This window comes from Prionailurus viverrinus, chromosome B1 (genome assembly GCF_022837055.1).
Source record: "Prionailurus viverrinus isolate Anna chromosome B1, UM_Priviv_1.0, whole genome shotgun sequence".
Lineage (NCBI taxonomy): Eukaryota > Metazoa > Chordata > Mammalia > Carnivora > Felidae > Prionailurus > Prionailurus viverrinus.
In genome coordinates this window covers 114,015,988-114,031,367 of record NC_062564.1, presented here as the reverse complement: position 1 = coordinate 114,031,367, position 15,380 = coordinate 114,015,988, and the positions used below count along the sequence as shown (strand labels likewise).

General features: G+C 40.4%; 1 protein-coding gene across 1 annotated transcript in view; it reads left to right on the top strand.

Annotated features, from left to right (window-relative positions):
* Window positions 1–15,380, top strand: part of MCUB (mitochondrial calcium uniporter dominant negative subunit beta) — a 111,887-nt gene that overhangs the window by 76,054 nt on the left and 20,453 nt on the right. Inside the window, 2 exon segments of the mRNA XM_047857594.1 lie at window positions 8,979–9,054; window positions 9,532–9,702. Of these exon segments, the coding sequence (XP_047713550.1) occupies window positions 8,979–9,054; window positions 9,532–9,702 (247 nt within the window).

The following is a 15,380-nucleotide window of genomic DNA, read 5'->3' as shown; positions in this document are numbered from 1 at the left end:
GTCCCAAAAATAAATGTTGAAAAAAAAAATTAAAAAAAAAAAAAAGAATGATTCCTGGGTTTGACTTGAGCAGCTAGCAAGATGGTGGGTCAGTTACTGCAGGGAGAGGGTGAACCCAGAGGAAGAGATTTCAGGGGGAAATCAAGTTTTGTTCTGGATAAATCTAGTTTCAGATGTATGTGGTGATGTAAGGGAAAATGTTAGTCCAACATTTGGATGTCCTAGGCTGAACCTGGGGAGAGGTCTGCCTAGAGAGTTGAGGGACTAGAGATAGAAGCCTGCTGGTAGTATGTTAAAGAGTGAATGGGAGTTGAGGATGAGGTGGTGTAGACAAGCTGGAAAGGTTTGGCTGAAGAGAGCATGTGAATGGGGCAGCAACCGGGGGTCTGTGTGGTTAGTGGAGGGTCTGGAACTTTTTAAAGAGGAGAGAGAGCAGAGCATATTTACCTACTACATCTGTAGTGTGAGAGTGGTAGAGGGAGTTAAGATTTTGAGAAAGTCTGAGATGTAGAAGATGGAGAGCATCTGAGGAGGGCTTGGCCTGTGGGGAGGAAGGTCACTTGATTGCAAGAGAAGGGAAGGAAGTGATAGTAAAACTAGAGTTCTGTAGTTTTTACGGCAGGAAGATGAGGGAGTTTAGAGTATGAGTTGGCCGTGGAAGGTAGGTACACTGGGCAGGGCTTTCCAGGCAGGGATGGTAAAAAGGGCAAAGGCAAGGAAGCATGCCACAGTGTGCAGTAGTCAGGAAACGGCAGTACTTGCGCGCGTCTGGAATCGAGGGTTGGGAAGCGGGCGGTGCTGGTGATGGTAAGGTGAGACTGGAGAACCGGACAACAGTCAGCTCATGGAAAGTTTTCTTGGGAACAGTTTCTCTTTGTAACAGAAAAATAGAGGTTCTTAAATCTAGAAATAGTTTGACTTTATATGACTTCAGAAGATTGGAATAGGTCTTAATGTGGAATGGATTGGTGGGAGGGCCAGTTAGAAAGCTGCTGCAGGGGCGCCTGGGTGGCGCAGTCGGTTAAGCGTCCGACTTCAGCCAGGTCACGATCTCGCGCTCCGTGAGTTCGAGCCCCGCGTCAGGCTCTGGGCTGATGGCTCAGAGCCTGGAGCCTGTTTCCGATTCTGTGTCTCCCTCTCTCTCTGCCCCTCCCCTGTTCATGCTCTGTCTCTCTCTGTCCCAAAAATAAATAAACGTTGAAAAAAAAATTTAGAAAGCTGCTGCAGAGACCTGGATGAGATGACATGGACATGAATGAGGGCAGTGGAGGTAGAGACCGGGGGAGAGGATGGCTTTGGCAACTCCGTGTGAACTAGAGCCAGTAGACCTTAGTGGCAGTTCAGCTGTAACTGCTGGTCTACCAGCTGATTTTATGGACTATTGTTGTTTAGGATAGCCCTCAGTCCTCTAGTTCTAATAGCCAGTCAGTAGTGGTGTGAGTTCATCAAGGAGTAGAGGAGAGGAGCAGCGCTATGGAGGAACAAGGAAGCTCAGTTTAGGAGATACTGAGCTTGAGATACCAGTGGGCTGTCCCAATGAGGACATCTGGTGAGCCTCCAACAGGAATCTCGTTGCTCCCGGGACACCCGATGTGATGTGTCTGTTATTGTTTGATTCTGAACCTTAGGAAGATTTGCTTGTTTGGGGTTCAGACTACTATTAATTTGGTACTGAGTAAAACAACATGAAGCAAAGAAAATATTTCCAAAAAGAAAATTGATAATACATTATCAGGATTCCAAAACTATTACTGCCTCATGATCTAATCATACTGCACTCTAAAGAAAAAAATGCAAACAAAGATTTATGTGCAAAGATGTTTAGAATCAGTTTAGCCGCAATGGTGGAAAATTGAATACGATACATAGATAATAAATTGGAAGGCATACATTGGTATTAACTGTGGTAATTTTAGATGATGGGTTTTTTGGTGACTTTTCTTTTTGTGCATCTGTGATGTGTAGATTTTCTAAAATGAGCATGCGTTCCTTTCTGATGAGGAAAAATCTATAGAAATAGTGTATAAAATGGAACTGTCCAACAGTAGGTAAATAGTAAAATTTGGCACACCCATAGGATAAGTGGTTATAGAGCATTTAAAATTTTGTTTATGAAAAATTTTTGAGGTAGGTGAATGCTTATAAAACATTAATGATCAGCTCTCTCTGGACTACGATTACATGAGTGTCTGTATCTGTAGAAAGGCTGGAATAAAAAGCCAGGGGGTGGTGGGATTGTAGATGCTTGTCTTCTATTTCTCAAGTTGCCACAATTTTCTTTTTTTACATTTCTTTTTGTCTTTTTTTTTTAATTTTCTAGTTTTTAAAGGGCTTTTTACTGCTTTTTTTCTACTTTCCTTGAAAAATGTTGGTTTTTTTTCCCCTACCACATTAGAAACTGTAGATTGAGTGGTTTCCTTTAAGTGTTTAACGTACACATGTAATTATAACTTTTTAAACAAAGTCTTACGTTTTCATTGTCTTTGCCCTCCTCCTGAATTGGACAAGGATCTTCACATGTTCTAAGAATCCATTCATTGTAACACACCCAACCTTGTTTAGTTTTCCACTCATTTTAACATCAAAAGATGGTTTAAAATTTCTTAAAATGAGTTGTTTATTTACTACCATATTTTATAGCTTTGGTGTTTGTATCAATTTCCTAGGGCTTCCATAACAGATTGGGTGACTTAAACAACAGCTTTGTTTTCTTACAGTTCTGGAAGCCAAAAGTCTGAAGGAAAGGTGTTGGCAAGTTTGGTTTCTTCTGAGGCCACTCTCCTTGGATTGTAAATGGCCATTTTCTCATGGTGTCCTCACAGGGTCTTTCCTCTGTGTGTGCACATGTCTGTGTCTGAATCTCCTCTTATAAGGACACCAGTTATACTGGATTAGGGCCCACACTCATGTCCTCATTTTGACTTTAGTACCTCTTTAAAATACATTTATATTCTTAGGTCCTGGACATTAGGACTTCAACGTGAATTTGTGGGTTTGAGGGAAGACATGACACAATTCAGCCCATTAATGGTGTTCTCTTGCATTCTGCTTCCATCTGGGTTTAGTTCCATTCTTCCTGAAGAAGTTCTTTAATAAAGATGTATAGGAGAGAAACTGTCATCTCTGTATATCTGAAAGCTCTTCATTTCTTTCAAACCTAAGTAAATATTCCTGAGGATAGTGTTCTGGGTTGATGGTTATTTTCCCTTAGCACCTTAGAGATATTCATATGTTTATTTAACGTACTTATTGAGCCCCTAGATTGTGTGTCAGGTGCTGGGGTTACATACAGCCATAAACTGGACCACCTCCCTGTCTGTGCCCAGGGAGCATGCCCTCTAGTGGGAGGAAAGGGAATAGCATTTGTACAGGTTGTCATTTCTCTAGGGTAAACAGCTACTGGTGGAATTGTTGGGTCACCCAAAAAAACTGCCAGAAGTTTTCCAGAATGGTTGTGCCATTTTACATTCTTGCCAGTAATGTGTGAAAATTAATTCCTTTTTAAAGTTTCTGTATCCTTCTGTGCTGTGCCTGGTGAAATATTGCCTAGCTCATTAGTTTTCTATTGATTTTATCCAGTCTAATATTTTTCTAGTCCATTAATCTGGCTTTGTGACACATAGGTAGAGTTATTTTTCTGTTTCCAGAAATTCTAATTAGTTGATCAGAGTTTCTTGTTTTATTTCTATTAGTTTAGTATGATAATTTTTTTGTTGATTTTTCTGGAAGCTAATTCTCCCTTTTATCTCTTTGAAGACCCTAAATATAATTTACATTAAAGTCTGTTTTGGATGACTCTCATTTTTATTTTCCATAAATGGAATTAATCTTCAAAGTAAATTTGTTGGTTCTTTCTTAGCATTTAATTTCTCATAAATTAGAATTTTGGATTATATAGGAGTTTATTTTTCATTCTGTACTCACACCTTCTGGCTAGTAATTTTACATTGCTTAAAATTGGGATCCTATGGCCAGAGCCCAGAATCGGCTCTTAAATTGCCATCTTAACATCCCTGTCCTGGAATGTTGCAGCGTTATTGGAGATTCCACAGATCAAGTCATTAAATTATTCGAAGGCTTAGGGCACCTGGGTGGCTCAGTCAGTTAAGTGTCCAACTCTTGATTTCAGCTCAGGTCATGATTTCAGGGTCATAAGATCAAGACCCCACATCGGGTTCCATGCTTTGCATGGAGCCTGCTTAATATTCTCCCCCTCCCCCTCTGCCCCTCCCCTGCTCCCTCTCACTATCAAAGAAATAAATAAGTAAATAAATATCACTGGAAGGCATGCCATGGGTTGCTTTTAGTTCCTTCTACCCTAAAAGAGTCAAACTCTCAGGTACTTCTTATAATTTTCAGAAAAAAAGGTAAAAATATGACTGTCACAGAGTTATAAAAATGAACACATATTAAAGAATTTACTTAACTCTTATGAAGTAAAGGAACCAGGCAGATGTTATATTCAGCCAAAAGGAAGAATGAAAAGTGCACAAAATTAGATGGAAAAAATAATTTTAAAATGAATTGCATTTAGAGATAAAACTGGTTGGGGGTGTGTGTGAGTAGTCAATTGGATCACTACCAGATGGGACGAAATTTATATACTTATCCGTTAAATTACCTGTGGTTTACAGATAGTTGTGGAATGGCTCCAAACCGGTACAAGGGCCAGAGTGTCTTAACTTGAAAAAGTGTGCTGTAGACAATGTACATTTTTCTGTTGAAACACTTTCTTCCATAGGACCCAGAATCTAGCTGACTATCCACTTGGGCCTCGCTTGTCACATTGTGTTTCTGTCTTGTTTTTGGTACAAGGAGATACGTATGATGGTTTTGAACAGAGGGGTCCCTTAAGTGTGAATTTATACCACCATCTTGAATGGAAACTGCATCTTGATTTTATTAACAGTAATAAAGATAATCTAAAATATGGCAGAGCTCCAGAAAAAGTCTAATCTTGTTAATTGACCCCAACACATGCTCATTATATATCTTCTTTCTGTTAACGCCTGTGCCCATTTACTTGAAGGCTCAAACAACCTCTCCCATATTAATGATTCCCTTTTGTCCTCTTCAAACTAGAGCTGTCTCCTCTTTCTCATAACCCATGTCTTCCAGCACCCTGTGCCTGTCAAAGATCAGGGGAGCTAGTATATCTTGAAGCTTGGATTCCAGCTTGTTCTAACTGCAAAGCCTGTGTTCTGTCCAGGAGACCATCACCTTGCAGGAAGATTTAAAGAAGAAACGGCTTTTGAGCTGGACCTTGAGGGAATGACAGGATTTGCTAGGCAGAAGTGGATAAAGAAGGCACTTTAATGATAAGTCCACGACTCTTGGCTTGTTTCACTGCGGCCTAAGTTCGTGCTGTAAGAGAACAGTACGTGATAAAGCTGTGGAGGTGGGTTGGTCCACGCTGCCCTTGCTGAACTCATAAACTGTACCTTATACTTTGTTTCCCTTAATCTTTATACCAGCTCTACAAGGTAGAGAATTCCCACCTAACCCTTGAGAAAACCAAAGCAGAGTTAGCCCTGTGACTTCTGTGATCTCCCAGCTGTTAAGTGGCTGAATTGACTTTAGGATCCCAGGTTTTGCACATCCAGGGCCACTGTTCTTTCTACTTTACATAGGCTGTTGAAGTCTAAGGAGTTTTCAGCAGGTTGCAAAGTGATTAGAATTATATTTAGGAAAAACACATACTGAAGAGAAGCCCGAGTCCTCTTTTGTCATGATACTGAGTGTCCTTTGAAGGCAGTAACCCTTGACCCAGCACTAAACACTTGGTATTCAAAATGATTTTGTGCAGAAATTTCACATAGTTCCCTGAAAGCCATGGAGGGTCCCCTAGAGCTCAGCTACTCAGACTCAGAGCGTAATCTTCACACCCTTACTTCAGACCTACTAGATCAGGAATCCCAGGGTGAAGTCCAGGAATCTGTGTTTTTAGCAAGCCCTATCTTCTTAACAACAGATGGTATTGGAATATTCAGGTGATTCTTTAAAAAAAAAATTTTTTTTAACTCTCTTCCTTATTTTTTCCTTTACTCCTTCTTTCCTTTTTTCACTTTCATTTTTCCCGCCAACACTTTCTTTTTTATTAAAAATTTAAAAATGTTTGTTTCTTTCTGAAAAAGAGAGAGACAGAGTGCGAGTGGGAGAGGGGCAGAGAGAGAGGGAGACACAGAACCCGAAGCAGGCTCCAGGCTCTGAGCTGTCAGCACAGAGCCCGATGCGGGTCTCAAACTCACGAACTGAGAGATCATGGTCAAGCAGCCGAAGTCGGATGCTTAACCAACTGAGCCACCCAGGCACCTGCTCTTTTTAAAAATTTTTAATGTTTATTTATTTTGAGAGCAAGTGAGCACATGGGCAGGGGAGGGGCAGAGAGAGGGAGAGGGAGAATCCCAAGCAGGCTCCACACTGTCAGCACAGAGCCAGACGCAGGGCTCAGTCTCACAAGCCGTGAAATCGTGACCTGAGCTGAAATAAAGAGTTGGATTCTTAACCCACTGAGCCACCCAGGCTCCCCTATTCAGGTGATTCTTAGAGGCATACACATGCTTGAGAAAGCCTTGGTATTTTTCTCTGGCTGCTCTGCCTTTCAGCATTTCCTAGGTGACAAGTGGTTGCCTCTAAAATGATTTCCTCCATAGTAGACCAGAAACTTCATCAGCACATTAAGTGATAATGGGTACTTTCTGATCAGGAATTATCACTGACATCTAGGAACCTGACTCATAGACTGTCTGGCTTTATACAGACCCTAGCATAAAATTTAGTATGTAAAAGTGGTCATCTATAGAAAAAAGTCTGGACAGATACATGCCAAATCACTGTTAGAAAATTATCCATGGCACTTGGGGAAGAATGGTAAGGTAGACTTTATTCAGGGAGACCACAGCAGTGGGGTTTTGCAGTGGGGGGAGAGATGGGCTCAAGTCTGAATACAACAAGGAAAAAAACGGGAATTTATTTCCAAGGAGCAAGGTGAGGTGGTGGTAGGAGCAGTGGATGGAAAGTTACTACCAGGATAGGGTAATTCTGTGCTAACCTGACCTACCAGGATTCTTGCTGAAGCCTGACTAGAATGATCAGGTAATGCCAATACCTGGGGGATTGTGGGGAATGAGGAATTTGATTAGATATTGAGGGGGGGAGGATTCTGGCTAAACTGACGGGATTCTTGCTAAAACTGGGTTCTTAGAGGACATGCCCAAGGATGGGGCTCCATCAGGCTTAGAGGAGCTGGACTAAAGTTTAGTCAAGAAGAGAGTCTTTATCACCACTAACAGCGATGATCTCTGGGGGAAGTTGTGGGATGGTGCAGAGGTAAGGGAAAGGCTTTTAATTTTTATGCCCTACATTTTTATTAGACTTTTATACATAGAGAATCATATCCTTAAATGCATTTATATTACTTTTTTTTTTAACATTTATTTTTGAGAGACAGAGCACAAGCAGGGGAGGGGCAGAGAGAGAGGGAGACACAGAATCTGAAGCAGGCTCCATGCTCTGAGCTGTAAGCACAGAGCCTGACGTGGGGCTCGAACACATGAATTGTGAGGTTGTGACCCGAGCCGAAGTTGGAGGCTTAACTGAATGAGCCACCCAGGCGCCTCTATATCGTTAAATATTTTTAAAGAAGTATTTTGGTAGAGAATTGTGATATGTTTTCAAGTGGATATATTTTTCTTAGTTTCTTATATTTTAACTAAAAGTAGTAGGAAACAAAAAAACAGTAGTATAACATCCATTATGCAAACTTGGAAAACTTCTGCATATCTTTACTCATTGAGAGCTACATCTGTTTTAAGAAATAATCAGATTTTTTTTTCTTTTTCATTGTAGTTATTTTTAGAAATAAAATTCAAATGAAGTCTTAATATGACATATCTTGTTGTAACTAATAGCCTGTGTTGTGTTTAATACTAGAAATATGTATTTGGGTTTTTTTAATGTTTATTTTTGAGAGAGCATGCAGCGGGGGGAGGGGCAGAGAGAGAGGGAGACAGAATCTGAAGCAGGCTCCTCACTGTCAGCAGAGCCCAACACGGGGCTCAAACTCATGAACCTGAGGTCATGACCTGAGCTGAAGTCTGACACTTAACCAGCTGAGCCACCCAGGCACCCCTAATACCAGAAATATATATTTGAATGTTTTGTTTCACTTACTGAGAACTTTGTTTTGATTTTGAGCATAATGGAACATCATTTGAGTCACTCATTGTTTCATTTTTCATAGCAGTGAGCACATTTTTAACTACCTGATTTAACAGTGCCGACTCGCATAAATGAAGGGTTGGAAATCCAATTTGGAAAAGAATTCTTCATTGCATAGTTACTGGAAAACTTATTGCTAGTAAACTCTTCACAAGGTGATACAATAAAAAACAAAACAAAACAAAACTGGATGTTGTGACCATGGTACTAATTCTTCTGGAACAGGTTCTTTTGCCTGTGAACCAGTTTTTCAGTGCCCTTTCTTTCTACTAACTACCACAGTGTCTTTGTGCACATAGTGCACCATGATGTCATCTGGCCTTCCTTTGGGTCCAGTACAATTGTAAACACAAGCACCAATGCTAAAACATGTTCCATAGAAAAGTGGCCATTTAGATGTTTTAGGACCAGCCATTCTATCAGGTAGAACTTTCTGTGATGATGGCAATGTTCTGTTTCGGTGCTAGCATGGTAGCCGCTAGGCACACGGAGCTCTTGAGCACTTGAAATGTGCAAAGATACTGAGAAACTGAATTTTTAGCGATAATTTTAATTTTAATGGTCACTAGTGGCTAGTGCCTACCATATGGGACAAGAAAGCAGTCAGAAAGGTGTAGTGAGCTTCTCCAAGGGTTTATCTGGGAAGCTGAAGTTTTTATCATGCTGGTCCCGTAAGGTTAAAAAAAAAAATCTTCTGGTAAAGACACTTATTTCAACTTTCCCACTTTTTCTAAAAGAAGAAATAATCTTTCTTACAGGTTTTGTGTGTGAAGCTGTGTGGAAATCTAAAATACAGTCAATCACATCTTTATAGTACAGTGGTGCCCCCTGATGGTAAGCTTTCTTATCACTTTTTTGATTCCTACGCTAAGGTGTTTCCATTTTTCCAAATAAAAGGAGAAGTATGGGTTTTGAACAAAAAGGACTTTCTTATGCCCCTCCATGTTCTCCCCGCCCCACCCTTAGTTCAGTTCCTCCCTCTCTGCTGCCATAATGTCTCTGATGTCTTTTGGCAAACTCCCACCCCATCGATCATAGGATTTATAGATGAATTAGAAACAGTTTCTGCCTTGAAGAACTTAACTCTTCACCTGGCAAGACTTTAAGCAGATAATTATAATAAAATGTTATAGAATGCTAGAGAATATGTAAATTGGAGTATAATGAAGGCCCTATAGTACCTTATTACAGGAATTCAGAGGGTTATGAATTCCATATTTAAGCGTTCCTATAGAATCTTGTATTCTAAAGTTGTTTTTTAAAAACTAAATTTTACCTATTCCTGTATTCCTACTTTTTTTTCCTTAACAGAAATAACCATTAATTATAGACATGGCCTTCCCTTGATAACCCTTACTTTGCCATCCAGAAAAGAGCGTTGTCAATTTGTGGTCAAACCAATGTTATCAACAGTTGGCTCATTCCTTCGGGACCTACAAAATGAAGATAAAGGTGTGAAAACTGCAGCCATCTTGACGGCAGGTATATATATATTTTTTCAACTTGTCTTTTTTTCTTCTTCTGAACCATTGTTTTGTTTCTGTTCTAGATAGTTGATTCTTTAATTCATTATATAATAAATGGTTGACCTTTATTGTGTCCATTTTTGTATATCTGTGATACAAAAAATTAACTCTGTTGAATAAAAAATTAATGGGATAAGTTTAATGTACGTTTTAGTTACTTATTTCATAAACTTAGCCCAAAGGTTTTTTCTGAGAAAATTTTAATGACACAGAGGCTACAAATAGAGATAAATGACCAAATTTTCATTTATATTTTATTGTAGTGTTACATGCTCAGAATAAACATATTAAAGTGTTAATGATTACTGTTGCAGTTTTGAAAAGGAAATAAATATTCTTCCCTCTCCAAGTTCAGAACCAAATAAGGGATAGATATAGAAGTTGGAAAAATAGAAATTAAGAATTTATTTACTCAACAGATTGAGCATCTAATATATGCCAGGTAATGTGCTAGGTGCCAGAGGCAAAGAACAATAGAGATTAAAAAAACAAAAAACAAAAAAACAAAAAACACAAAACCTCCTGCTCTTATTGAGGTTGTATTTTAAGAGGAGAAAGAAAAAGATAAAGAAGTAAAGTATGCAGTATGTCAGATAATGAATATTGCCAAGCAAAAGCAGAGCGGGGACAGTGGTGGGGAGGGAGGTGCTCTCCAGCGGGGGAGCGTAGTATGGTGGTAGGTGCCCACGAATGGGGGGTGTGGGGAGTGTGGTGGATGGGGAGATGCTCACAGAGTGGGGGGCTGTGTGCTGTGGCAGGAGGTGCTTTCAGAGTGTGGGGTTGGTGGGGAGGTATGGGGAGGAGATGCTCTAGGGGAGGTGGGGTTCCGGGGGTGGGGAGGGTGCCCGCTAAGTCACCCTGGAGGGAAGACCTGGAAGGGAAGAGGGAGCTGTGTAGATGGGGGAGGTTTGGCTGGCCGAGGCCCCGTTGTGGGAGCCAGCCTTACTGTGACTGCAAAGGAGGCAGCTGGGTGGAGGTAAGATCAGAGGGACAAAAGCTTTTTTATCGGCTGTTGTAAGGACTTTGGATTTAACTGGAAGGGGAGCTTTCTTCCTGATGAAACCAGGATTAGAAAATAAGGTTTTAGTCCTGTGGCCACTGTGACCTAATACTTCATCCCTGAACTAGACTGAACCGTCACGGGAGCCCTGAACACCCATGGACCTTCACTACAGGGCCAATGCGCCTGCCTTCCTAAGCTCCTGAGAGCAGGCAGGTGTTTGCCCAGTGGGGCACTGAGCACAGTACTCGCCTGGTAGTATGTACCCCGTAAGCACCCCGTGAGTGAATGATACAAGCGAGGTGAAAGCAGTGAGTGATGTGTATACCCTGCTTGTTTCTGAAAAACTAAGTAGCTTCGAAACATAAAACACAAAGGAAAAGACTGGAGATCTTAGAGAAAAATGTCTCTTTGGACTGAGTGAAAACACTGTATTGGCGTTTAAATCGATACTTGCCCAAGAATAGGTGAGAAATGCAAGGCTGCATCATTAGCCCCTTCAAAGTGTTTTTTTTGCATCAGTCTTCTGCTGTTCCTGTATTAGTATAAAGGATAATGTAGTACTTCAACTGAGAAACCATACTCAGGTGATTTCTTTTTATAGTCCTATTTTAAGGAGCAGGTTTGAAGTCATTTAAATGTAAATTTTTAAATGACACTTGCAAAGTCACATAAAATGGTTGGTGCTTTACTGATCTTTAGAAAAAAAAAAAAAGGGGGCTGTGTGGGTGGAATTTGCCTGCATTTAATTTGGGCTTGAAAAGAGTGTTCGAAGCTTGTCACAGTTTTGCCCATAGTGTGGGTTGAATTATTTGGCAATTCCTGGGAAAATGATGTCACCCCAGCTGATGAACAGGAACCCAAACAGCCAAATTCGAGGAACAGACCCAGGTGCAAACTGACTCGCTGCCTTCTAGAACAAAAGAACTACAGAGAGCCAGACTGGAGGCAGACAGCCGGGTTCTTCCCAATTTTACAAGCAGCATTACTGTTGTCATGCATATTAATGTAGCTGAAATAGCTTTGGTTGAATGTAGCCAGGCAAATGCCACGCTAGGAGAAGATACATGTCCTGGACTTTATATCACTTCTATGTGGACTGTTCTAAAGGGAGAAACCCCTACCCAGCGCCAGTTTTTTGCTTTCTTAAAACCTGGATTACATTAAAGGTCAAAAATATAATACAAACTAGGCTATATGAGAAGTTATGCAAAGCATGCTGAGGTTAAAATTTTCCAAGAGATTTTTTTTTTCTGAATTGTTCCTAGGATATTTGAAATTACTGTTAGAATCTTTCCTACCACTTTCTAACTCCATAAAATAAACTGCACACAAGCAGATTACCCTTTAGGTTTGATTATGTTTATTACCGTCCCTAGCACCCCCATCCCCTAGAAGCTTTGCCTCTATTCACCTTTCCCCAGCTAGAACAGCAGGGAGCCCTGTGTGGTAATGGTTGGCAGTGTATTTGGCCACCTAGTTTTAACAAATCAGTCGCCTCTAGTAATTTAAAAGTAGGCTTTTTTTTTTTTTTTTTTTATGAAATTTATTGACAAATTGGTTTCCATACAACACCCAGTGCTCATCCCAAAAGGTGCCCTCCTCAATACCCATCACCCACCCTCTCCTCCCTCCCACCCCCCATCAACCCTCAGTTTGTTCTCAGTTTTTAAGTCTCTTATGCTTTGGCTCTCTCCCATTCTAAACTCTTTTTTTTTTTTTTTTCCTTCCCCTCCCCCATGGGTTCCTGTGAAGTTTCTCAGGATCCACATAAGAGTGAAACCATATGGTATCTGTCTTTCTCTGTATGACTTATTTCACTTAGCATCACACTCTCCAGTTCCATCCACGTTGCTACGAAAGGCCATATTTCATTTTTTCTCATTGCCACGTAATATTCCATTGTGTATATAAACCACAATTTCTTTATCCATTCATCAGTTGATGGACATTTAGGCTCTTTCCATAATTTGGCTATTGTTGAGAGTGCTGCTATGAACATTGGGGTACAAGTGGCCCTATGCATCAGTGCTCCTGTATCCCTTGGATAAATTCCTAGCAGTGCTATTGCTGGGTCATAGGGTAGGTCTATTTTTAATTTTCTGAGGAACCTCCACACTGCTTTCCAGAGCGGCTGCACCAATTTGCATTCCCACCAACAGTGCAAGAGGGTTCCCGTTTCTCCACATCCTCTCCAGCATCTATAGTCTCCTGATTTGCTCATTTTGGCCACTCTGACTGGTGTGAGGTGATACCTGAGTGTGGTTTTGATTTGTATTTCCCTGATAAGGAGCGACGCTGAACATCTTTTCATGTGCCTGTTGGCCATCCGGATGTCTTCTTTAGAGAAGTGTGTATTCATGTTTTCTGCCCATTTCTTCACTGGGTTATTTGTTTTTCGGGTGTGGAGTTTGGTGAGCTCTTTATAGATTTTGGATACTAGCCCTTTGTCCGATATGTCATTTGCGAATATCTTTTCCCATTCCGTTGGTTGCCTTTTAGTTTTGTTGGTTGTTTCCTTGGCTGTGCAGAAGCTTTTTATCTTCATAAGGTCCCAGTAATTCACTTTTGCTTTTAATTCCCTTGCCTTTGGGGATGTGTCGAGTAAGAGATTGCTACGGCTGAGGTCAGAGAGGTCTTTTCCTGCTTTCTCCTCTAAGGTTTTGATGGTTTCCTGTCTCACATTTAGGTCCTTTATCCATTTTGAGTTTATTTTTGTGAATGGTGTGAGAAAGTGGTCTAGTTTCAACCTTCTGCATGTTGCTGTCCAGTTCTCCCAGCACCATTTGTTAAAGAGGCTGTCTTTTTTCCATTGGATGTTCTTTCCTGCTTTGTCAAAGATGAGTTGGCCATACGTTTGTGGGTCTAGTTCTGGGGTTTCTATTCTATTCCATTGGTCTATGTGTCTGTTTTGGTGCCAATACCATGCTGTCTTGATGATGACAGCTTTGTAGTAGAGGCTAAAGTCTGGGATTGTGATGCCTCCTGCTTTGGTCTTCTTCTTCAAAATTCCTTTGGCTATTCGGGGCCTTTTGTGGTTCCATATGAATTTTAGGATTGCTTGTTCTAGTTTTGAGAAGAATGCTGGTGCAATTTTGATTGGGATTGCATTGAATGTGTAGATAGCTTTGGGTAGTATTGACATTTTGACAATATTTATTTTTCCAATCCATGAGCAGGGAATGTCTTTCCATTTCTTTAAATCTTCTTCAATTTCCTTCATAAGCTTTCTATAATTTTCAGCATACAGATCCTTTACATCTTTGGTTAGATTTATTCCTAGGTATTTTATGCTTCTTGGTGCAATTGTGAATGGGATCAGTTTCTTTATTTGTCTTTCTGTTGCTTCATTGTTAGTGTATAAGAATGCAACTGATTTCTGTACATTGATTTTGTATCCTGCAACTTTGCTGAATTCCTGTATCAGTTCTAGCAGACTTTTGGTGGAGTCTATCGGATTTTCCATGTATAATATCATGTCATCTGCAAAAAGCGAAAGCTTGACTTCATCTTTGCCAATTTTGATGCCTTTGATTTCCTTTTGTTGTCTGATTGCTGATGCTAGAACTTCCAGCACTATGTTAAACAGCAGCGGTGAGAGTGGGCATCCTTGTCGTGTTCCTGATCTCAGGGAAAAAGCTCTCAGTTTTTCCCCGTTGAGGATGATGTTAGCTGTGGGCTTTTCATAAATGGCTTTTATGATCTTTAAGTATGTTCCTTCTATCCCGACTTTCTCAAGGGTTTTTATTAAGAAAGGGTGCTGGATTTTGTCGAAGGCCTTTTCTGCATCGATTGACAGGATCATATGGTTCTTCTCTTTTTTTTTGTTAATGTGATGTATCACGTTGATTGATTTGCGAATGTTGAACCAGCCCTGCATCCCAGGAATGAATCCCACTTGATCATGGTGAATAATTCTTTTTATATGCCGTTGAATTCGATTTGCTAGTACCTTATTGAGAATTTTTGCATCCATATTCATCAGGGATATTGGCCTGTAGTTCTCTTTTTTTACTGGGTCTCTGTCTGGTTTAGGAATCAAAGTGATACTGGCTTCATAGAATGAGTCTGGAAGTTTTCCTTCCCTTTCTATTTCTTGGAATAGCTTGAGAAGGATAGGTATTATCTCTGCTTTAAACGTCTGGTAGAACTCCCCTGGGAAGCCATCTGGTCCTGGACTCTTATTTGTTGGGAGATTTTTGATAACCGATTCAATTTCTTCGCTGGTTATGGGTCTGTTCAAGCTTTCTATTTCCTCCTGATTGAGTTTTGGAAGAGTGTGGTTGTTCAGGAATTTGTCCATTTCTTCCAGGTTGTCCAGTTTGTTGGCATATAATTTTTCATAGTATTCCCTGATAATTGTTTGTATCTCTGAGGGATTGGTTGTAATAATTCCATTTTCATTCATGATTTTATCTATTTGGGTCATCTCCCTTTTCTTTTTGAGAAGCCTGGCTAGAGGTTTGTCAATTTTGTTTATTTTTTCAAAAAACCAACTCTTGGTTTCGTTGATCTGCTCTACAGTTTTTTTAGTTTCTATATTGTTTATTTCTGCCCTGATCTTTATTATTTCTCTTCTTCTGCTGGGCTTAGGCTGCCTTTGCTGTTCTGCTTCTAGTTCCTTTAGGTGTGCT